We start from the raw sequence: 20,857 nt of genomic DNA, 5'->3' as shown, positions 1-20,857 counted from the left end.
TTCAGCATCTCTGCCCCTTCCACCAGTCTTAGCATGTCTTTGTCTTTAACTCCCTTGTTGTAAGACATCCATTCAGCCATATTTCAGGTGGTTTAGAATGGTCTTTCAGTATTTTAGTTGGCATTTTGATATGGTTGTGAGAGGAAGTGAGTACTGAGTTTACCTATGCCACCATCTTGCCTGGAAGTGCACTAATGTTTTTAATGGTAAAAAAAAAAAAAAAAAAAAAAAACATGGAAAATATTCTGTAAATCCATAAGTCATGGGAATGATTGAATAGACCATGGTCAATACAGAATATGAAATACCTTACAGCCACTTAACAAAGAGTGACACAGCCATGAAGATTGATAAATAAAGGGAGAGTTGAGAAAAATAAAGGGAGTGTTGAATGAGTCTATAAAAATTAAGAATATATCTCCTTTGCCCTGGAAATGCAATTCAATTGGTTAGAGCATTGACCTGAATACACCTAGGTTGTGGCTTTGGTCTCTGGTCAGGGCATATACAAGAATCAACCACTGATTGCATAAATAAGTGGAACAACAAGTAGACATATCTCTCTCTCTCTCTCTCCCCTCCAGCCACCCACCTTCTCTCTAAAATCAATAATAAAAAAATGTTTAATGAATCTTCTAGACTTCTGGCCAAGATGGGGACATAGGTAGACACACTTCATGTCATCGCATAACCATAAGGATCACAACAAACCTCAAAACAAAAACAACCAGAACTGCCAGAAAATTGAACTGCATGGAAGTCGAACAACTAAGGTATTAAAGAAGAAATATTCATCCACATGGGAAGGAGGGGTGGAGATGGGGCAGAGAGGATATGGTGTGGCAGTGTTGCAGCAGTGGCAGTCAGGCAGTCGTGGTGGCCAGAGGAATGGGCAGTCCCACATTCACATGTGACAGATAAAAACCAGGAGGGACACCTGGGGAGCGAACCATCCCAGCCCCAGGCCAGACCACGCAGCCCAGGGTTCCAGTGCTGGGAAAATAATGCCTCATAACTTCTGGCTGTAAACACCAGTGGAGGTTGGGGTGGCAGAAGAAACTGCTGATTTATCAGGAGAGTCCATTTAAAGGACCCTCACAGTCCTAGAATGTATGCAAACCCACCCACCCTGGGAAAATCCACCAGAGCAACAGCTAGAAGGGCATCAGTTGCTTAAAGGAAGTGGGTGAAGTGACTGGAAATGGGGCTAATGCCAAACAAGTAGCTTTGTTCTTTCTCTGATCTCTCCCCCACATACAGCACCATGAGGGAGTGAAGCAGGTTGTCCCACTATGGCAAATACCTAAAGCTCCACCCCTCACAACGTTACAGGTATGCCAAGACAGAGAGTCAAAGCAGCTCTACCTAATGCATAGAAACAAACACAAGGAGACTGCTGGATTGAGGAGACAAAGAAATATGGCCCAAATGAAAGAATAGATCAAAACTCCAGAAAAAGAACTAAGCAGAACTTAGATAGCCAACCTATCAGATGCAGAGTTCAAAACACTGGTGAAAAGGGTGCTCAGAGAACTCATCGAATATGGCAAACCCATAAGGGAAGAAATGAAGGTTACACTAAGTGAAATAAAGAGAAATCTACAGGGGAAAAAGCCTTGAAAGGAAGGAAGCCAGGGTTCAAATCACTGATTTAGATCATAAGGAAGAAATAAACAGTCAACCAGTACAGAATGAAAAAACAAGAATTTAAGAAAACAAGGGGGAGAATAAGAAGATTCTGGGACATCTCCAAACATGCCCACATCCAAATCATAGGGATGCTAGAGGAGAAATAAAAAATTATTGGAAAAAATAATGAAAGAAAATTTTTCTAATTTGGTTAACAAAACAGGCATACAAGTCCAGGAAGCACAGAGAATCCCAGACAAGTTGGACTCAAAGAGGACACACCAAGACACATGATAATTAAAATGCCAAAGGTTTAAGATAAAGAGAGGATCTTAAAAGCAGCAAAAGATGAGAGTTACCTACAAAGGACTTCCCATAAGACTGTCAGCCAATTTCTCAAAAGAAGCTTTGCAGGTAAGAAGAGACTGGCAAGAATTATTCAAAGTCATGAAAAACAAGTACCTACAACCAAGATTATTTTATCCAGCAAAGCTATCATTTAGAATGGAAGGTCAGATAAAGTCTTCCTAGCCAAGGTAAAGCTAAAGGAGTTCATGATCACCAAGCCCTTATTATATGAAATGTTAAAGGGGCTTATTTAGGGGGAAAAAAATCAAAACCATGAACAGTAAAATGATAACAAACTCAACTATCAACAACTGAATCTAAAACACAAAAAACAAAAACAAACTAATCAAACAACTAGAACAGGAACAGAATCATCATAGACATGGAGATCATATGGTAGGTTATCGGCAGGGATGGGGAATGGGGAAATGGGAGAAAAGGTACAGGGATTAAGAAGCAAAATTGGTAGGTGCAAAATAGACAGGAGGAGCTTATGAATAGTATAGGAAATGGAGATGCCAAGGAATTTACATGTACGACCCATGGACACGAACTGAGGGGGGGAGTGCTGAAGCAAAGGCGGGTACCTGGTGGAGGGGGCCAAAGGGGAAAGAAAATTAGGATAACTGTAATAGCATAATAAACAAAATGTACTTTAAAAATAAAATAAAATTAATCTCCCTTATAATATCTATTCGTATAAACATAGAAAAAAGATTGAATGTCCATAGAGCACAATATCAACTGCAATAATGTCAGTGGTAAGGAATCTATGTTCAGAGAGAGAGAAAGTGAAACTTACAGTTTTTATTTTGTACATTTTTAATAGAGAAGAAAAATCTGTTCTATTAAAGAAACAGACTATTATTTTTCAACTGGGAAAGGAACATTTCTATTTCTGAATGCTGATGAAGGATCGCATCAGCACCAATATATTAAATGCATGCCAAACCAAAATGTAATTAAATAAATATTAAACAATAGAAAGAGAGAATAGGTGTGAGATATATCACTGAAAAAATGTATAAATGATAGAAATACATATGTCTGTTTCAGATCCTCCTGGAAAAAGGGAGAGTATAATTTACAAAACATGTATGAAATTAATACAATCATACTATTTACCTAAAGGCCAAAGAAGGTGAACAGAAGAGATAAACATGGCATATTAAAATGAGAAAATACAATGTTATCACATAAAAAAGCATATTTTTACTCTCACTGAAAAGAGCCACACATTAAGCTACAAATAAAACTAATAATATTTAATTCAAGCTTCTTATTGAGTACATTCAGACACTGTACAAAGAACAACTCAGTTAAATCCTTGCTTTTGTCATCTTAAGAGATAGATGGTGTCCCCCTCTCAGATCAAGAAAGAGAGGCACACAGAGGTTAAGTAACTTGCCCAAAGCCACATAACTGGTAAACAAAGGAGCCAGGATTCAGACTCAGAACTGATTCAAAACCCAAGCAATACCATCAATAAATCAGCAAGCAAGTGCTGGTAAGGACGTGGAGAAGAGGGAACCCTAGTGCTCCATCTGTGGGAATGTAGACTAGTGCAGCCACTGTGGAAAGCAGTATGGAGTTTCTTCAAAAAATTAAAAATGGAACTGTAACTGAACAAAAACAGAGGTTCAGCTACCTGTTGTCAAACTTGTGAGGCAGATGCTGGTGAAAAAAAAAAAAGAGGCTTTATTCAGGCACTATGCGATCTGAGAGAATGTCAGACTCCTGTCTCAAAGTCCATCTCCTCTTCCTGCCATGGAGAAAGTCCAACCATTCTCAGTGAGACCAAGACAAAAGCCAGTGTCCAGAGTTCCATCCCCATTTAAAAGTACAGTGCTTTGGAATTTGCCGGCAGCTGCTAAGTGATCTTGGTCCCCATCCAGGTAGCTTAGCTTGTTCCCAGCTGCTGTTCCTTTCAGGTTCCCCTTGGAGCCTGCATGTGGAGCCCGCATGGCCATAGGCCATGCAGCTGCTAGGGCCACCACGTTACATACTCCTAAGAGAGAGAGAGTGCAAATGCACCAGAAAGTGCATCACCAGGTGGGCAAGAAGATTTCTTCTGGAAGCCATGGGCCATGAGGCTGCTAAGGCCACGTGGCCCATGTAGAGAATAGGCAAGTGCACCACACAGGTCACAAGCAAGAGCATCTCTGTGTTCCCCTGGGATTATATTAGCTTGTGTGTGAGGTGGACCAGATGCCTTCTCAAAATGACCAATTCACTTCCCAAACTTTTGCATGCTTCATGTGGGTCTACCTCCCTTCTTTCCCCAAACTAGACTGACAGGCCTCTTTGATCAGCACTTCCTAATGCATCATTTTGACTTCCATGGTGCATGTGCCTGTCTTCCCCTGGTCCCACCCCAATCTGCTGCTAGAGTGGGTGAGGCTTTTTTCTATCCAATTATCTGGCTAGCTTTTCATGTGCTCAGTGTAAGAACCTCTCTGTGTCACCACTTTGGCCAATGGGAGAGATTCCCAGGCATTCCAACTGACTGTTTTATGGAATAGAACTGCATTTTGACCCAGAGATCCCTATTCTGGGAATATATCCTAAGAATCCTGGAACACCAATTTGAAAGAATATGTGCACCTCTATGTTCATAGCAGCATTATTTACAATAGCCAAGATCTGCGAACAACCCAAGTGCCTGTCAGTACATGAGTGAATAAAAATGTTGTGATACATTCACATAATGGAATACTACACAGCAGGAAAAAAAATGAACTCTTGCCTTTTGGTACAGGATGGATGGATATGGAGATTATTTTGCTAGTGAAATAAGCCAGTGTAAGTGGCTTATTTGAGTCAGTAATGAGTCAGTAAAAGAAAAATACCTCATGATCTCACTTATATCTGGAATCAAATGAACAAAATAGAAACAAAGGCACAGATACAAGGAACAGACTGACAGCTGTCAGGGTGGGGGCAGTACTGGATAAAAGAATGTGAAGAGATTAGCCAATGAACATATATGCATAACCCATGGACACAGACAACAGTGTGGCTTGAGGGAAGGGGGTGGGAGCTGGGTAGAAGAGGGCAAAGAGGGGAATGGGGACATCTGTAATAGTGTCAACAATAAAAATTGAGTTTAAAAAAGAGTCCAAGGAATATCTTATATATTCTATCTGATCTCCTAAAACTGAAGTGTAAAGTCAATGTTGGTAGAGAAGTGCACCTCAGTAAAAGTATGCTCACAGAGTGCCTGCTTTATTTTTTGAGTCACCTAAGGTACCTCTAAGTAACAAACTAGGGCAGAGCCTACTCTAATCAACCTCATACCCGGAGACTGAGACTTTGGGTTCTTAGGTGGAATTTTCAGGAAGCCATTGTGATAGCGGGCATAGGCCGTTGCCATGGTGCCCACAGACCCTGGGGCTGGGGCCTCCCAGCGTGTCCTGAAGCCCAGCTGGCCCATCACTCCCCCCTGCTTAGTTCCCTGTGGCATTTTTATCACTTAGGCACATCTACCTGTTCTTCTCCCAGGCCCTCATCTTCATTTCCTCAACTCCATCTCTTCACCATTTTGCCTCCTGGCAACTCTCTGGGGCCCTGGGTTCCTCTCATCTTTCCTTCCCTGTTCTAAAACTTTCTCCTCCGAACTCTGACTTCTTCACCCTTCACTGCCCTGTCTTTTCTTTGCATCTCCCCTCTCTGGCTTTTGCACTCTTCTCTTATTTTTCTCCCTTAGTCTTCTCCTCCTCTCTCCCCTTTGCCTTCACGTCTTCACTGCTTGACTTCTCCATTCCACTTTCTCTCAGCTCCATCTATTCTCCCCACCACTGTTTTTCTCACTGCTCTGCTTCTCTCCTCTTTACTCCCTCACACCATCATTTCTGTCACTCCCATCCCATCACCCCTCCTTCCTCTCTGCTCACTCCCCATCTCTGCTTTCTTCCCACCAGTTGAACCGTGTTAGCTATCTAGGGACAACTATGGAACTTGGGGAAAAGGAAACAGTGACTCCTCATGAGCAGAATCCCAGCCCAAGACATAGTAGGAGGCCACAAAGGAGTAAAACAAAGGTGAAGAAGAAAAAAAAGACAATATATATCGAAGACCTAAAGAAGGAAGTGGTCATGGTAAGAAAACCCAAAATGGATGCTGACTAATTGATCTCTGAAAACATTCCTTAACCCCAGCCTTTTAACATCTTCCCCCAAGTGTTTCTCCCCCTCCCCTGGAAATGACCAAGGTCATCACCTCTCCCTCAGTGACTCTTCTATCCCTCAGAATGACCACAAATTAACCTTGGAACAGCTGAGCACCAAGTATTTCGTGGACCTAACAAAGGTGAGTGAAGGAACTCCCTGAGGGAGGCTACCAGGATAAAAGCCCTCTAACCAATGCACTTACCCTTAACCTCTGCCCAGACAGGTTTCACAGGTCATACAAGGTGACAATGGTAACTATCCCAAAGAGAGCTTAGAGTTAGATAAGAGAATAAAACAATGGTTTACAGCAGTGCTTCTCATACCTTTGTTTCTAGGGCCTTTTTACACTCATTAATTATCAAGGAACCCAAAGCTTTGCTTATGTGGGCTACATCATCCATAATTATCATGTTAGAAATATAAGTTGAGAAATTTAAAATTATTTCCTAATTCATTTTAAAACAAGAGTAAACGCATCATATATTAGAATAAATAATTTTATGACAAATAACTGTTTTTCAAAATAAAAACATTTAGTGGAATTCTAGATTTTTGTAAGCCTCTTTAATATCTAGCTTTTTAACAGAAGACAGCTGGATTCTCATATATTTTCAGTATTAAATCTGCTGTAATATCATGTGTCATGCAGCCTTTGGAAAATTCCATTGCACAATCAAGAGAATGAGACTGAAAAAGACAAACAACAATTTGGTATTATTATGAAAATTGTTTGAACATGCGGACCCCTCATGAAAGTGTCTTAGGACTCCATATGTCTCCAGACCACACTGAAAACCACTCGTTTAACAGTAAAATCATATATTACTATTACTGTTACTACTGCTGCTGCTGCTATAGCTGCTATTACAATGACCACAGATAAAAACCTTAAATACAAGCCTTACAAATGTAAGCTTCTCTTAGATTTAGAATTCTTCACTGGAGGGACTTCCTCTGGTAACCAAGGAGGAGCATAGGAGACTTGTCTTGTTTTGATTAAAATTGTACATTTTTCAGTGGGAGGTTGGGGAGTGGCTGCTGCTGGGGATTAAAGAGAGTTTGTTTTATAATCCTTTAGTAGAACCCACTATCATTTTCTTCCAGAGGAAAAAGTACACAAGCTTGCACAAGGCTAAAGTGAGAATCTATGCATTTGTGTATATAGCTATTTTTTTCCTATTTCTAAGCTAGAGAGTCAAAATGTAGGCTAAAGTGAGAATCTATGCATTTGTGTATATAGCTATTTTTTTCCTATTTCTAAGCTAGAGAGTCAAAATGTGAACAGTCCGTAAGTTATTGACATTCTGTAATGTGTCCTATTATTACATTAGCCTTGCACATTTTTTCTATATTACAAATTATGCATACTAGATAGAGCTCCATAAACATAGAGACAATTCTTACTCATTTTGGTATCCCTACCCGAGTACTAGGCCCAAGATGGGTGTTCAAAAGGTTTAGTAAATCAATCCATAAACTCAAAATTCATCCTGTGTAAGCATGCTCAGTGACATCCCTTGTATAACACAAATTTTAAAATCCCACTTATCTAGGAAAAACTTCTAGTCTGACCTTAAGAGAAATTTATGGGTCTCTAGACCCATCTTGGGGCTATAATGACAAATATGAGTTTTGAAGCGAAGTTCTCTTTTGCTATAGCTATTTCTTTTTTCATGATTTTCCACCCATTCTTATTTATTCTTCACACAGGGCCTTAGCCCTGAAGAGGCACAGGAAATCCTGACTCGAGAAGGACCCAATACACTTACCCCACCCCCCACCACTCCTGAATGGGTCAAATTCTGTAAACAACTGTTTGGTGGCTTCTCCATCCTCCTGTGGATTGGTGCCGTTCTCTGCTTTGTGGCCTATAGCATCCAGATGTATTCCAATGAGGAGTCTATCAAAGATAACGTGAGTGTGTCCAACTACTACTACACAGCCCAGTCTCTGCTCAGCCCCTGACACTCTCCTGCATGGCAGCCTAGCATTCTTGACGTGTTCTGGCCTAAATCCCTAGTATTATCAGGACTTTCTAAAGGAACCCTCAGTGCCTCCTAGTTTCTCTGGTCTTTTCTCTGGAGAGCTACTGATTCAGCTTGCTGAGATACATGATTTCCCCTAGAAACTTGCTTTCCTTGATTGTCTTCCCAATTGATCATCATGGCACTTAGCAGCCCCTTTCTCTTTTCCAGAATTTTAATCTCTTCGACTCCTTCCTCCCCATCTCCCTTACTATCTTCCCACACACACAAGTAGCCTCCTTGGAGAGGACCTGGGGTTTTGCTGGCCCCTCACTATAACTCAGGGTTCCTCCCGCACCAAGAAGCCAAGTAAGCCAGCCCTGTCTTACACTCTTCATAGCCTCTGTACTCTCCGACTGAGTCCAGTGGTTTCTTGCACCTGGAGAAATAGTTATTCTCCCTGCAATTTCTGAGGATGAAGAGGAAGAAAAGGATCTACTGATTAGCTCTTTCTTTCCCTACCTCCAGCTGTACCTGGGCATTGTACTTGCTGTGGTGGTCATAACCACTGGCTGCTTCTCCTATTATCAGGAGGCCAAGAGTTCCAGAATCATGGAGTCTTTTAAGAACTTGGTGCCTCAGGTAGGATTAATGTGGGAGGATCTACTGAGTAGAGGTATAGAATATAGCCACAGTTATGAAGTCCCAGGAGGATTATATCCTACAATGAGTAAGCTGAGTGAGACTGGTTATGAGAGTGAGACTCACTTAGGTTTTTTTCTATCTGGCCTTAAAAGTACCCGGAGGATCAAGCAGAATAATTGGTAGGGACAAAAGACAGGGGGATGTTAAGAATAGTATAGGAAAGGGAGAAGCCAAAGAACTTGCATGCATGACCCATGGACATGAACTAAGGTGAGGGTAATTGCTGGAGGAAAGGGGGAAACTGGGCAGAGAGGGGCAAAGGGAAAAATTTGGGACAACTGTAACAGCAAAATCAATAAAGTATACTTTAAAAATTGGAGTTTTAAGTGGAAGTAAAAATTTTGGGAAACTCAAAAAAAAAAAAAAGGACCCTGAGAAAGGCACAGCATCACCTATGAAATGGTCTGTTCTAGAATGCATAATTTGAATCTAATGAGCATAATATGAAGCCCTAAATGAAAACATTCTATTTTTTAAAAAGGGAGAAGGTGGTTGAGGACACTAGATTCTTCAAATGTCAATAACTTTGAAGAAAAAGTACAACTGTGAAAATATTTCAGGTTAAAAAAGGGTGAAGAGACAAGACAACTAAATGAAATGCCTGGCCTTAGATTCCTGTGCTGGAAAAGAAAAAAATGCTGCAAAAGATATATTAGGTCAACTGACAAAACTGAAATGCAGAGAGATTAAAATATTGTGTCAATGTGAAATTTACTGAAATTGATAAGTGTATTATGGTTATTTGATATCTTAATTCTTGGGAAATGAACACTGAAGTAGAATAAAAGATCATGATGTGTGAAACTTACCCTCAAATGGTTCAGGAAAGAAAGTATTCACACATACCCATAAGTAGAGACAAAGAACAAATGATAAAGCAAATGGGATAAGATGTTAATAGATGAACTAGATATAAAGGTTATACTAGTGTCTTAGGTACAGTTTTCATTTTTGAAACTTTTCTAAAAGTTTAGATTATTTTCAGACAAAAAGGCTTTTTTGAGAACCCAGAAATAACATTACAGTAGAAAGAGGTTCCTAGGCACAGGTCTAGAAACTTGGAAAGGAACAGGTTCAAAATGTCGACCACATGATGATGCTCTAGCCTTATAGCCCAGGATCATCATCTCCCTTGAGCAAGAGTTCTGGGGAAATATTTTGGGTAGAATGAACTAGAGGTTTGGAAACTAACAGTTTTTGCTTCCTAACAAACCAACCCAAGACTCAGTGGCTGAAAACAACAAACATATTATTTCTCACAATTCTATGGCTGGGCTGTTCTGATCTGAGTTGAATTTAGCTGATGCTGGATGGTCTAAAACAACCTCGTTCACATGTCTGGGACCTCAGCTGAGATTACTGGTGACAACTAGGGCCTTTTTCCTGAGGATCTTTCTTCCTCCAGTAGGCTAACTTGGGCTTGTTCAATATGGTGGCATAGGGGTTCCCATTGACAACAGGGCAAGCCCCAATGTGCAAGCACTTTTAAGCCCCTGCTTGCATAAGCCACAATTGCTAAAGTCCTATGGGCCAAAGCAAGTTATAGTCAAGCCTAAGTGTAGGGTTGGAGAGATAGATCCCATCTCTTAGTAGGAAAAGCATCAAAGTCACATGGTAAAGAGTCCTGCAAAAAGCAATGGTAAGAATTTGCAATCTACAACAAATCTCTTAAAGAATTATATTCTCACCCTGGTCTGGATGGTTTCACAGGAGAATTTTACAAAACATTTAAGGAAGAGCTAACCCCTGTCCTTCTCAGACTATTCCAAAAAATCCAAGATGAAGGAAGACTCCCAGACTCTTTTTATGAGGCCAGCATCACCCTAATCCTAAAACCAGATAAAGATCCTACAAAGAAAGAAAACTACAGGCCAATATTGCTGATGAACATAGATGTTAAAATCCTCAACAAAATATTAGCAAATCACATCAAGCAATACATTAAAAAGATCATCCACCATGATCAATAGGGATTCATCGCAGGGATGCAAGGATGGTTCAATATACACAAATCAATAAATGTAATACATCACATAAAGAAAAGGAAAGACAAAAATCACATGATCATCTCGAAACATTCAATAAGGTACAGCACCCATTTATGATCAAAACACTCAGCAAAATGGGAATAAAGGGGGCATACCGCAATGTAATAAAGGCCATATATGAAAAACCTACAGCCAACATCATACTCAATGGGCAAAAACTGAAAGCTTTCCCACTAAGATTGGGAACAAGACAAGGATGTCCGCATTCACCACTTCTATTTAACATAGTGTTGGAAGTCCTAGTCACAATGGTCAGACAAGAAAAAGAAATAAAAGGCATCCAAATTGGAAAGGAGGAAATAAAACTATCATTGTTTGCAGATGACATGATAGTATACATAGTAAACCCTGTAGACTCCACCAAAAAACTACTCAACCTCATAAGTGAATTTGGCCAAACAGCAAGATACAAAGTCAATATTCAGAAATCAAAGGCATTTTTGTACATCAGCATTGAAATAGAAGAAGAAGAAGAAATCAGAAAAAAAATACCATTTGCTATAGCAACAAGAAAAATAAAGTACCTAGGAATAATTTTAACCAAGGGGGTAAAAGACCTGTATGCAGAAAACTATACAACACTGAAAAAATAAATTAAGGAAGACATAAATAAATGGTAGCATATATCGTGTTCATAGATTGGAAGAATTAACCTCATCAAAATGTCCATACTACCCAAAGCAATTTATAGATTCAACGTAATCCCTATTAAAATACCAAAGACATACTTCACAGTCATAGAACAGACATTTCAAAACTTTATATGGAACCATAAATGACCCCAAATAGCTGCAACAATTTTGAGAAAGAAAAACAAAACAGAAGGGATCATAATAATGGGCATCAAACTATATTACAAGGCCACTGTAATCAAAACAATCAGGTACTGGCACAAGAACAGACACATAGATCAGTGGAACAGAATAGAAAGCCCAGAAATGAACCCATGTCTCTATGGTCAATTAATATTTGACAAAGGGGGCAGAAGCATAAATTGGAGTTGGGAGAGCTGCACAACTACATGCAAAAAATTGAAATTTGATCACCAACTGACACCATATACAAAAATAAACCCAAGATGGATAAAAGACTTATATATAAGTCACAACACCATAGAAGTCCTAGAGGAGAACATAAGCAGGAAATTCAGATATCCCATGCAGCAATATTTTCATTGATATGTCCCCTAAAGCAAGGGACATAAAGGAAAGAATAAACAAGTGGGACCTCATCAAAATAAGAAGCTTCTGCATGGCTAGAGAAAATGTCAGCAAAATGAAAAGGGAGCCAACTGTATGGAAAAATATATTTGCCAATGAAACATCAGATAGAGGTTTGATCTCCAAAATATATAAAGAACTCACACGACTCCACTCCAAGAAGACAAACAATCCAATCAAAAATGGGCAAAGGACCTGGGCAGACACTTCTCCAAGGAAGAGAAACAGAGGGCCCAGACACATAAGAAAGGATACTCAGCATCACTAGTCATCAGAGAAAGGCAAATTAAAACCACCATGAGGTACCACCTCACACCGGTCAGAATGGCCATCATAAACAGATCAACAAACAACAGGTGCTGGCGAGGCTGTGGAGAAAAGGGAACACTAGTACACTGTTGGTGGGAATGCAGACTGGTGCAGCCACTGTGGAAAACAGTTTGGAATTGCCTCAAAAAGCTAAAAATGGAACTGTCTTTTGACCCAGCAATTCCACTGCTGGGATTATACCCTAAGAATTGCAAAACACCAATTCAAAAGAATCTATGCACCCCAATGTTCATAGCAGCACAATTTACAATAGCCAAGTGTTGGAAGCAACCTAAATGCCCATCAGTGGATGAGTGGATCAAAAACCTATGGTGCATTTACACAATGGAATCCTATGCAGCAGAAAGAAAGAAAGAGCTACTACCCTTTGCAACAGCATGGATGGAACTAGGGAGCATTATGATACGTGAAATAAGCCAGGGGATGAAAGACAAATACCATATGATCTCACCTATAAGTGGAACCTAACCAGCAGAACAAACAAGCAAGGAAAATATAACCAGCAACATTGAAAGGAAAAAGAAACCAACAGAGTCAAGAGGGAAGGAGGGAAGGGAGGTGGGGAAAGAGAAGGGAAGGGTCAAGTCAAGGAACATGTATAAAGGACCCATGGACAAAGCAAAAGTGGGGAAGGATTGAGGGAGGGAGGTTGGGGAGGTGGCCAGGGGAAAGTGTTGGCAGGAAGGTGGAGATAAATGTATTTGAATAAAAAATAAAAGTTAAAAACAATTTTAAAAAATTAAAAAAAATTGTGCTCTTGTATGACTGAAAATTATATAATGCTATTAACCAATTTACCCCAATACATTTAGTAACTTTTAAAAAATGATATGGTAAGTGACAACGTGAGAAATGAGAGTCAGAAAGGAGACTGGAAACAGTAGCAGGATGCAGGGAGCAGAAAGCTTTGGAAATGACCCCGTACTATCTTCCCACAGAAAGCTCTAGTAATTCGAGGTGGAGAGAAGATGCAGGTCAATGTACAACATGTGGTGGTAGGAGACCTGGTAGAAGTGAAGGGTGGAGATCGAATCCCTGCTGACATCCGGCTCATCTCTGCACAAGGATGTAAGGTGAGGGGATTGGAAAAACTAGGGGATGGAGCCAAGGATGGCCCTGAAGCACTGTGGTGACCTGGGAGCAGTGAATGTATGATCTTATTATTCAAAACCTTTAGGAGTTACAAGTCCAGATTTGAGGTTAAAGATAATAAGATGCTGGTTTGTAAGTTTATGTTTCTCTCTGCATGTCAATAATGATGATGTTGGTGGCAGATAAAGCTGTGTCATCTCCACAAATTAATTTTACCCAGTGCTCACTTTACAATTCTTCCTCCCTCCTGTCTCAGGTGGACAACTCATCCTTGACGGGAGAATCAGAGCCCCAAATCCGCTCCCCTGATTTCACCCATGAGAACCCTCTGGAAACCCAAAACATCTGCTTCTTCTCCACCAACTGTGTGGAAGGTGAATGTCATAAATATCCTAGATTCAAAAGTAGAGATGCAAAGATTTCAGGAAGTCTCTATCTTCTAAATGTAGTAGGGTAGGTAACAGCTGGTAAGTAGTCTAGGCTCTCCATCATTCATTAACTATATGACCTTTGGTAAAAGTCAAAGCCATCATTTTTACATTTGCACAATTATGATACTAAAAGGCGTTGCCTTATAGATTAAAGGAATAATACACATAAAATGCTTAGCACAAGACCTAACACATTGCTAGTGCCTTATTATTATTCTAGTAAGCGAATGGACTATGCTCTATGAGCTGAATATAGCACAAAAAGAAGGAAAATTATTCAGCTCTGCTAGATCTTTCTTCCCCTGAGATAAACCCTAAAAGAGGATATTGGCATTGAAATTTAACTTTCCAGAGGTGCCATTCACACTTCAGCTTTGCTCTTGTTATCTAGGACATCCTTGAACTGGGAGGCAACTCTGGGCAAAGTGGCAACAATGGACTCAATATCATTATCTCAACTTCTTCTACACCTTTTCCCCTTATGGAGGTCTGCATAACTCTCTGGAATACACATTAAAATCATTATTTGTACTTAAGAATAAATGTTTGGGTATCTAAGAAATTGGGTTTTTTTATTTGAATGCCTAGTATGTGTCACGTGCTACAGATAACTGATTCTCACAACACTCTACAGCAGATATTATCCCTATTTTACACTTGAAAAACTAAGGTTTAAAGAAAATAAGTGCAGTATACAAGAGCAAAACTCAACAGAAAAGAGGAGAATCAGGGATTCTAATGCAGGCTTGTTTCCAAAGTACATGCTCTTTTCACAAACCCTCCTCTGGAATAGTTTGCTAGTGACATCTCTGGTAATAAAATAGTTTATTTAGAATTACCTTAAAGGAAAATAGTACCATTAAGAGTAATATTAAGACTGAGGAAGAATCCAACCAGAAAATAAAATATATATTAAAATTAAAATTTTTTAAAAATTTGATTAGACAGATGCAAGTTAGCAAGCTTTCTCCAAAAACACTAGAGTTCTATTGTTAAATTTTAGAAAGAAATGTGCTCAAATTTCTTCTTCCAAAGTAAATTTTTTATCAGCAAAGTATACACTTCAGGTAAGGGGGAAAGTGGGCAATAACATTCCATCCGGGAAACAAGGATCTGGCTAGAATGGAGGAGGCTTTAGAAGGAGACTGGAGGGATCCAAAGTTGGCGAGGGTGGTAGAGCTAGGTTGAAGGAGCTCTTGACTATTAAATTGAGGGATTTCTGTGCAGTCTAGAAACTAGTAGCATAACTTTAACCTTTATCCTAAAGCTTTGCCTCCCTGCTTTCACACCTGTAGGCTCTGACAAGGCTGCTGGTATTGTACGAACATCTCTTTTGGGGCTCTTATGCATCTTTACAGTGGCCCAAGCTGTTTATCTGGCAGTATATAGAAGATTATAATGAAATATAGGAGACTTGACCTTCTTAATTTTCCCCAAGACTGACATCAACCCACCCTGTCTCTAGACACATTGAAATTAGTTATTAAATCCTTTCTCTCTAAGTATGGAGGAATGAAAATGAAGAACTAGGCTAAACTATGGAATACTTTATAGATAGAGGTGCAATAGATATAGGTGACACTCTATTCCATACTCTATTCTCCCCTAAAATATAAAAACCTTTTTAACACCCATTACTTTAGTATCTTCTCTTCACAAGGCTCAATAAATGGCTCTGGCAAGCAGTCTGAAACTCGGCTATAGAGTGCCTCAGACTGTGAACCTTTCCAGAACCTCCACCTAACATTGACCTGACCTGTCTGCTGTCCAAGCAAGACCCTGTTCTGAGACCCATCTAGCTGCAGGTAACTTTGGAAATATATGTTAGATGTTGTGGGAGCTGCCAGATTGGAGCTGCCCCTGCAAATTACTCACGTGATTTTATACCTTCCCTCCTGGAGACCCTGAATTCATCTAAATAAGTAAACTAATATTTGAGTGCCCACTGTATACCCAAATCTCTTCTAGGCTCTTTTAAAAACATTTATTCCTTACAACTTTGTAAGTGCTTTCATCCCATTTGAAAGATGAGAAAACCTATGTCTCAGAGCATTGTTCCAGGGTAAACAGCTGGAACATTTGAAAGTTGAACTTCCAGCCCTGAGTTTTTCTCATTCCAAAATAAGTACTATTTCTATAATATGTTGCTTTGGGGCAGTTCTGCCTGTGAATTTAATGGTAGGAATTTCAGTTATTATGATAAAACAGGAAGAATTATTTTGAGTAAAGAACCTTGCCAGACCCCTCATTTCAAGCCATGTAGGTGAGTAGTCTGCGTTAAGTGTGTGTAAAGCCAGACATGATGTCCCAGCTCCCCTTCTGACTTGGAGTAGTGCTTGTGGAGGGAAGAGCTCAGTAGCCTAGCTGCGATGGCCTATCCTACCCAGCAGGGGTCAGACTGTCTCTAGCCAGCAAAGCAGGGAGGGGCTCAAGTCAGAGCAGTTTCTCACCTCAACAGTGACACTGGGGCAGAATAATTCCACTGTAGGGGGAAAGGAGGGCTTTCCTGGGGATTGCAGGATGGTTAGTAGCATCCCTCCCCTACCTGCTAGCTGCTAGTAACAACTCCTGCCCACCCAGTTGTGACAACCGAAAATGTCTTTAGACATTGTCAAATGTCTCCAATTTGCCCCCATTTGAGAACCTTTGGACTAGAGGATAGGAAGATACTGGAACACAGGACTCTGGCAGATGGGTAACCATTGCTTCTAGGGATCTGGAAACTTTCAGCTACTGAGAGCAAAGTAAGCAATATATAGACAATAGAAGATATTTAGATTAAGTGTAATGAAGACCTTCACAGTAAAGACACTTGGGCAACAAAATTGCATATATATGGAGAACTGTGAAATCTCTTCAGAGATTTTTTTTTTTTGGACCAGGAGACCATTATCTGTATAAATAAAATATGAGAAGAATAAGACATAATGACTTCTCAGAGATCCTTGAGTTTCCACCTTGTTTTTTGACCACTGACAGCTTTTGTAGAAACTGAACCCAACATTTCTCCTGACTCATACTTCCCCTTCATCCGCAGGAACAGCCCAAGGCATCGTGATTGCTACAGGAGACTCCACAATGATGGGCCGCATTGCCAGCCTGACATCAGGCCTGGCCATTGGCAAGACCCCCATTGCTATAGAGATTGAACACTTTATCCATATGATCACCTTAGTGGCCATCTTCCTTGGTGTCATTTTCTTTGGGATCTCCATTATCTTGGGCTACAGCTGGCTGGAGGCTGTCATTTTCCTTATTGGCATCATCGTCGCCAACGTCCCTGAGGGGCTGCTGGCCACTGTCACTGTGAGTAGCCAGGGTAGAGGGTGGCCTCAGTGCAGAAAAACCACTCCAGGAATATGAAATCACTAGTATATTTCATTGCCAAACTTCTTAAGTGCAGAGTACCCATAATGTGTATACTGATGTCAGATCATTTAGCTTCCAAACTACATTGACTTCCTCCAGCCATGTTTTCTGATGACTTTTCTTCTTAGTGAGAAAGGAAATGAGTTGCAATACAGAAAACATTAGATTATAAGTCTTGGGGAATGAATTCTAGTCCTGGCTGGTGAACTTGTCCACATCACTTACCTCCGGGCCTCAATTTATTCATCAGTGTATAGAAGATTAATTTAGAATCATAGAAGTTATTGGAAAAGACCACAAAGACCATATAAACTCAACTCTCCAAACAATGCTGGCAATCCTGTACAAAGTCTCTGAGAGATGATGATTGTTTCTAGTCATGGGAAGCCCACCCCTTTTTGTCTCAGCTCATTTCGTTGTTGGGTTGCTCTAGTCTGATTGTATTGTGTTGAGCAGAAGTACAATTTTTTGTTTGGTCCCAGTTTTCCCATCTGAAGAAACACAAAGTAAGTCAATTCTCTCTTTTCTATAAACCACCCTTTAGATTTTTGACAGTAGCCATTATGTCTCCTCAAACCCTCCAGGTAAGAGGTAAAATAACAATCCCTTTTCCCTTAGCCATATGACAAGGTCTTCAGGCCCCTTGTCTTGTTGACCACCTGTTTGGGGTATGATGTAGTTTACTAAAATAAAAATGAGACTAATACTCAAGGGGTGGTTGGACTAGCACAAAAATATCAGCACTAGTGAAATTGCATAAATAAAGTGTAATCCCATGATTAGAATTCTTCACTTACATAACCACATCCTAAAAATTCACTGGCTTTTAAAACAACCTGCTACACACCTGACTTTTGTTGAATGTACAGTCAACGTAATTTACGGTCAACAAAGATTTTCTGATTTAAATAATTCCTCAACTCCTTTTTAGTGCTGCAATATTTATTCTCAATTTCATCATTCTCTCCATTGGTTTTTTAAAAACTATTGGTGTAATCCCTACTCCACACATAGCATCTTGTTCCACAATAAAAGGTTAGCTATTAATGTAGTCCTTGAAAAGGCTGGATTTGAGAAAAGCGTATGGCCTGAACTTGAATGAAAAAGAGGCTGCTGAAGAGAAAAGATGAAAGGATCACAAGGGAGAGGAATACTTCAGGGAAAATAAGGAAATCATCCTTTATGATACCGTGGGAAAAAATACACTCTGGTTTTAAAACTCAACCTTAAAGCACAAACCAAAATCACTTTACTAATTTACTTTACTGTAGCCACAGATGAAGTTTTTTAAGATTGGGTAGGAACATAAGGAAAATTAGCACAAAAAATTAAAATAGCAGAAAAAAAATCAGATTTCTAAAACACAAAGTGGTCTGAGTAGCCAATATCTTCTTTCCATGTATTCTCTCATCTCTTCATGACCATAGGTGTGTCTGACCCTGACAGCCAAGCGCATGGCGAGGAAGAACTGCCTGGTGAAGAACCTGGAAGCAGTGGAGACCCTGGGCTCCACCTCCACCATCTGCTCTGACAAGACGGGCACCCTCACCCAGAACCGCATGACCGTTGCCCACTTATGGTTTGATAAGACCATCTATGAGGCTGAAACGAGTGAAGAACAGATTGGTGACTAGTGGCATTGGTGGGCCAAAAGTGAAAGAATGTGGGGAAATGTGATGAGTGTGCTGAGAGGGAATGGTGAGGTCAAAGAAAAGACAGCTGGAAAGTGAGGGAGAGATGGAAGGTGTGGAGGAAAGATGCCTCTGTGAAGTTTTCGGGTACAGAGCAGGATGGAAATAACTCCCTGCTCTAAACTCTCCTCCCCGCTGCTCACAGTTTATTCTTTCTCCTTAGGGAATTTATTTGCCAAGAGCTCTGATACCTGGTATATCCTGGCCCAAATCGCTGGCCTCTGCAACCGGGCTGACTTTAAGGCTGATCAGGAGACCCTTCCCATAGCTAAGGTGTCAGGCCTAAGGGGGTAGAGGGTACCTCAGTGTCCAGGGTGTAACCCACTTTCTCCCCCCCCCCCCAAAAAAAATCTCTTTCCTGGTGCTCAAAGATTTCCTCAGGCATCCTCTCCCCACTCTGCCTCTCTCCTTGTCCTGTGGGCTTATATACAAAACCCACTCTGGCAGCGGGCAACAGCAGGGGATGCTTCTGAGTCAGCCCTTCTCAAGTTCATCGAGCAGTCCTACAGCTCTGTGAAGGAGATGAGAGAGAAAAACCCTAAGGTGGCAGAGATTCCCTTTACTTCTACCAACAAGTACCAGGTACAGAACCAACAAAGATAGGAGAATGGTTGTGGGTGGGGGGAGGGAGCGGCAAAGGGGGAGAATGGGCTCATCTTTTGGTGAAACAGGAGCTTTATGGCCAACCTCACCACTGAGCAGAAGGATAGAGACAGCGGATAACCAGCATCTCAAGTAGGAAGAAGACTCACCTCAAGAGAAAGTGACAAACAGGTGCAGGGAGGAGCAGGTGATAAAGGGAGAGGTGTTCAGTCCTAAGGAGAGCTCAAGACTATGCCACTTGTGAAGAGAGCAAGTCATATAAGCCTCTCTTAAGGCTGGTTGGTAAAAGTTATTTTACAATCCCTGCAGCTGTTAGGAGGCATCTTTGTCACTACTGCAAGATCAGCCACTGCAAAATAAGTCTGGATTTACAAGACATTTCCCAGACACACTTTATTTCTTAGTCATCAATTTTTCTTTTCATTCCATGCCTGCAATTTTAGGAGCCGCCATCAGGTAGGCAATCAGGGCTCTCCAGCATGCTTGTGAATTTCATTTCCCAGGAGCATTTTCTCTGTTATCCAGGGAGGAGCAACAAGGGAAGGAGAAAAGCTGAGTGAGGGACAGTCGTGGCACTAACAATAAAATCCATGAGAGGGACAGGAAGCACAGTATTTCTCTCTCAATGAGAATCCTAGCACACCTTGAAGAGACAGCTATGGTGGAAAGTTGGGAGTGGTGGCATCACTGTGACTGAACTCTACCAACTAAAATTCAAGTTCTATGAGACAATTGTAATTTGCACATGGGAGTGGGATTCTTTGGGTTCATGCACTACTTGTAAAGGTCAGACATTCAGGTGCAGTAACAGAGAAGAAATGAGACTCCCAAAAGTCAGTTTTGTTTTTGTATCTTAAAAAGCACACAATATCCAAGATATGGAAGCAAGCTAAGGGTCCATCAGTAGACAACTGGATAAAAAAGATGTAGTACAAAAAAAAAAGTTGCAATATATATATATATATATATATATATATATATATATATATATATATAATGGAATATTACTTGGCCAAAAAAAAGAAAATGAAATCTTACCATTTGTGACAGCATGGATGGACTTAGAGGGTATTATGCTAAATAAAATAAGTCAGTCAGAAAAAGACAAATACCTATAATTTCACTTAGTGTGTGGAATCTAAAGAACAGAATAAACAAACAAAATTGAAACAAGTCTCATAGATACAAAGAACAGACTGATGGTTGCCAGAGGGAGGGGGTTTGAGGGGCTGGGTGAAAAAGGCAAAGGGATTTAGAG

General features: G+C 40.4%; 1 protein-coding gene across 2 annotated transcripts in view; it reads left to right on the top strand.

Moving 5' to 3' along the window:
- Positions 1 to 203: 203 nt before the first annotated feature.
- LOC129062319 (sodium/potassium-transporting ATPase subunit alpha-4) overlaps positions 204 to 20,857 on the top strand; it is a 42,296-nt gene continuing 21,642 nt past the window's right edge. The window contains exons 1-11 of one of the 2 annotated variants that reach the window (XM_054563226.1): positions 204 to 242; positions 6,054 to 6,074; positions 6,226 to 6,285; positions 7,857 to 8,060; positions 8,639 to 8,752; positions 13,352 to 13,486; positions 13,762 to 13,879; positions 16,974 to 17,242; positions 18,733 to 18,931; positions 19,160 to 19,269; positions 19,444 to 19,578. In XM_054563226.1, the coding sequence (XP_054419201.1) occupies positions 204 to 242; positions 6,054 to 6,074; positions 6,226 to 6,285; positions 7,857 to 8,060; positions 8,639 to 8,752; positions 13,352 to 13,486; positions 13,762 to 13,879; positions 16,974 to 17,242; positions 18,733 to 18,931; positions 19,160 to 19,269; positions 19,444 to 19,578 (1,404 nt within the window). Of the gene's footprint in view, positions 243 to 5,906; positions 6,075 to 6,225; positions 6,286 to 7,856; positions 8,061 to 8,638; positions 8,753 to 13,351; positions 13,487 to 13,761; positions 13,880 to 16,973; positions 17,243 to 18,732; positions 18,932 to 19,159; positions 19,270 to 19,443; positions 19,579 to 20,857 lie in introns of those variants that run through there. The other variant, XM_054563225.1, reaches the window with a different exon arrangement.

The sequence above is a fragment of the Pteronotus mesoamericanus genome, unplaced genomic scaffold (genome assembly GCF_021234165.1).
Source record: "Pteronotus mesoamericanus isolate MK-2021 breed Mesoamerican mustached bat unplaced genomic scaffold, CSHL_Meso_final scaffold_705, whole genome shotgun sequence".
NCBI classification, from domain to species: domain Eukaryota; kingdom Metazoa; phylum Chordata; class Mammalia; order Chiroptera; family Mormoopidae; genus Pteronotus; species Pteronotus mesoamericanus.
Note: the sequence above shows the minus strand (reverse complement) of the source record. Positions and strands in the feature narration are given on the sequence as shown.